The 2205-nt window shown below is 47.5% G+C and overlaps 1 protein-coding gene across 1 annotated transcript in view; it reads left to right on the top strand.

Annotated features, from left to right (window-relative positions):
* The window catches only part of EMH_0034990 (uncharacterized protein), a gene marked incomplete at both ends in the record, with an annotated part of 7597 nt that extends 6394 nt beyond the window's left edge, over window positions 1-1203 (top strand). The window contains 3 exons of the mRNA XM_013494934.1: window positions 449-602; window positions 858-953; window positions 1082-1203. Of these exons, the coding sequence (XP_013350388.1) occupies window positions 449-602; window positions 858-953; window positions 1082-1203 (372 nt within the window). The remainder of the gene's footprint in view (window positions 1-448; window positions 603-857; window positions 954-1081) is intronic.
* Between the last annotated feature and the right edge of the window lie 1002 nt (window positions 1204-2205).

Raw genomic sequence — 2205 nt, forward strand, 5'->3', positions numbered from 1 at the left:
CACAGGGCCCCAGCATAGCTCACAGATTCGGAGTGGCGCATTTAGTGGTCATCCTAAAGACGCACAACCCGCCGGGAGTGCAGGGTGCCTTCCGGTGGCCTCTGCGGTATCTTGTGACGAGAATACCCAGGAGCGTGCGTGAGTTACCCAGTTTCTCTTAGAAGCGCATTTTTCGATTCGTCCCTATGCATCGAGGAAACTGTACACCAGTATTTAGACTGAATCCAAAATATAATAATGTCTTATGCCTTCTGCAATGCGAGCAGATCAAGAGTGAGCGGTCTTCCTTTCCCCCAGGTATGATAAAACGTCACATCAACAATCTAGAAGAACTTTTGCCTTCGTAATTCGATGCACGAACTGTGCCAATGATTGCCAATTGCCCCTACGGCCTTCGGCTCAATCTTTACCAACGTCTTCTTGTACTGCTGTGCATCACATGCTGCAGCAAGAACTAGGCAACGAAGATCAAGGAACTTTTGGGCGCAGAGGGCAATTTCAAGAAAAGCATAACCTATCTGCTCTCAAGGATGCTTCGCATAGATTCCTTTATCGTGCAGCAGAGCATCAAAACTCCTTTGAAGTCGAAGTCGTGCTCCCAGGTGTGGATGAATTGGGCGTTCGCCAGAAATATTGTTGAAGGATGTCTGTTAAAGCAGTCAGCGCCAATCTCGTAGTGAATAAGATCATTGGAGGACCTGGGGCACAGACAGTCAAAAATTCAATTCCTGACAAGGTTTTCTAAATGCTTAGCTTAGTAGAAAGCTGAGCATCCCTCTGACGACGATGCTGAACCACGTAGATGCTGAACTACTTAGCTTCGACTATCCTATGGATTTTCTTATGCGATGCTTCAGGGGGAACAATTGAAAACGTTCGACGCGAATTTGCCACGAATAGTTTGCTCTTTTCTGGGCGGCTTAACGACCCTTCGTGGCGTATTCAACTCCCAGGTAACAGCTAAACGTAGCTAGCTCAACACTTGATTGATACAAGTGACGAAGCATGCATTGAAGTTCTCAGGCATCTGGAAGATTAACGGCATTAAAAGATATGTACGCTGTTTCTGCTACATGCCCAGGTGATCCTGCTACTTGTCGACTTCGACTGCGTGTACCACTGAAATTCCGCATATCGTCGAATGCGGTCACCATCGACCAGAATTTTGCAAACGGCCACATCTACGTCTCAATTCAGAGATGATACGATTGATGGCACTCAAAACCAGTTTTTGATTAAGCCTTCTGTTTCTCCTGTGTTCAACTAATGATAATACATGTTGCCTAATAATCACATGTGCTTTGACTTCTATGCACCAAAGTGATATGAAACCATCCTGGCACTTCCCATCAATCGATCCACGTCGGTTCGACGACAAAACAANCACCAAAGTGATATGAAACCATCCTGGCACTTCCCATCAATCGATCCACGTCGGTTCGACGACAAAACAAAATTGTTTCAGCGTTAAAAAAGCATGTGGCCAGCTACTCAGGTTGGCTACGCGCTTTCCGGGCCACGCGATGCAGCGCAACACAATGCCATTCGGCTTTCATTCTGAGCCATTTCGCCGGCTGTCATGTCGCTATGCCACATCTCCGTTTTGGAGTTCAGCAGTCCTTTGGAAAGAGTGATGGTAAAGATATAACGAAATTACATGTGTTTTACAATGCCCGTACCGTTGATGCGTGCCGCATGGATGCCTCCCTGATAGAGTTCTTGCAGTGAGCAGAGGTGAGCTGCGGGCTCTCCACACATGTTAGAGTTCATTGCGAAATCGTATCCGCAAGAATCGCAGCCTGTACATTCCTCTTGTTGACGCATGCCTTTGCAGTAGTGAGTGCATCTGATCTCACCTAGCGAAACGAACTCGGCATCTGGTACACCAGTCAGCGCGGGCATGGTCATGGCAGATACTTCATGGTCCTGACGATGCGCTTAGACTTCCGTCAGGAGAGGCATTCAATGGGCGGTTTCACTTACAGGAAGCCCTCTGGTGTATACGCGGAAGTCATCAATGTATCCCTGGACGAAGCGTGATGAAGCATGCAAAGGAAGTTCTAAAAGTGGTACACTTTACCTCGAAGCCGGGGTTCTCAATGGAAGCTCCAACAACGATGTCTTCAGTGTTCGGCACAACGTTGCCCCGAAGGAACTGTAACTTGTGCGTAGGAAGCGGTGTTGAGGTGCAGATTACACTGCTTT

This window comes from Eimeria mitis, genomic scaffold, assembly GCF_000499745.2.
Source record: "Eimeria mitis Houghton genomic scaffold, Emh_scaff1342, whole genome shotgun sequence".
Classification (NCBI taxonomy): Eukaryota; Apicomplexa; class Conoidasida; order Eucoccidiorida; family Eimeriidae; genus Eimeria; species Eimeria mitis.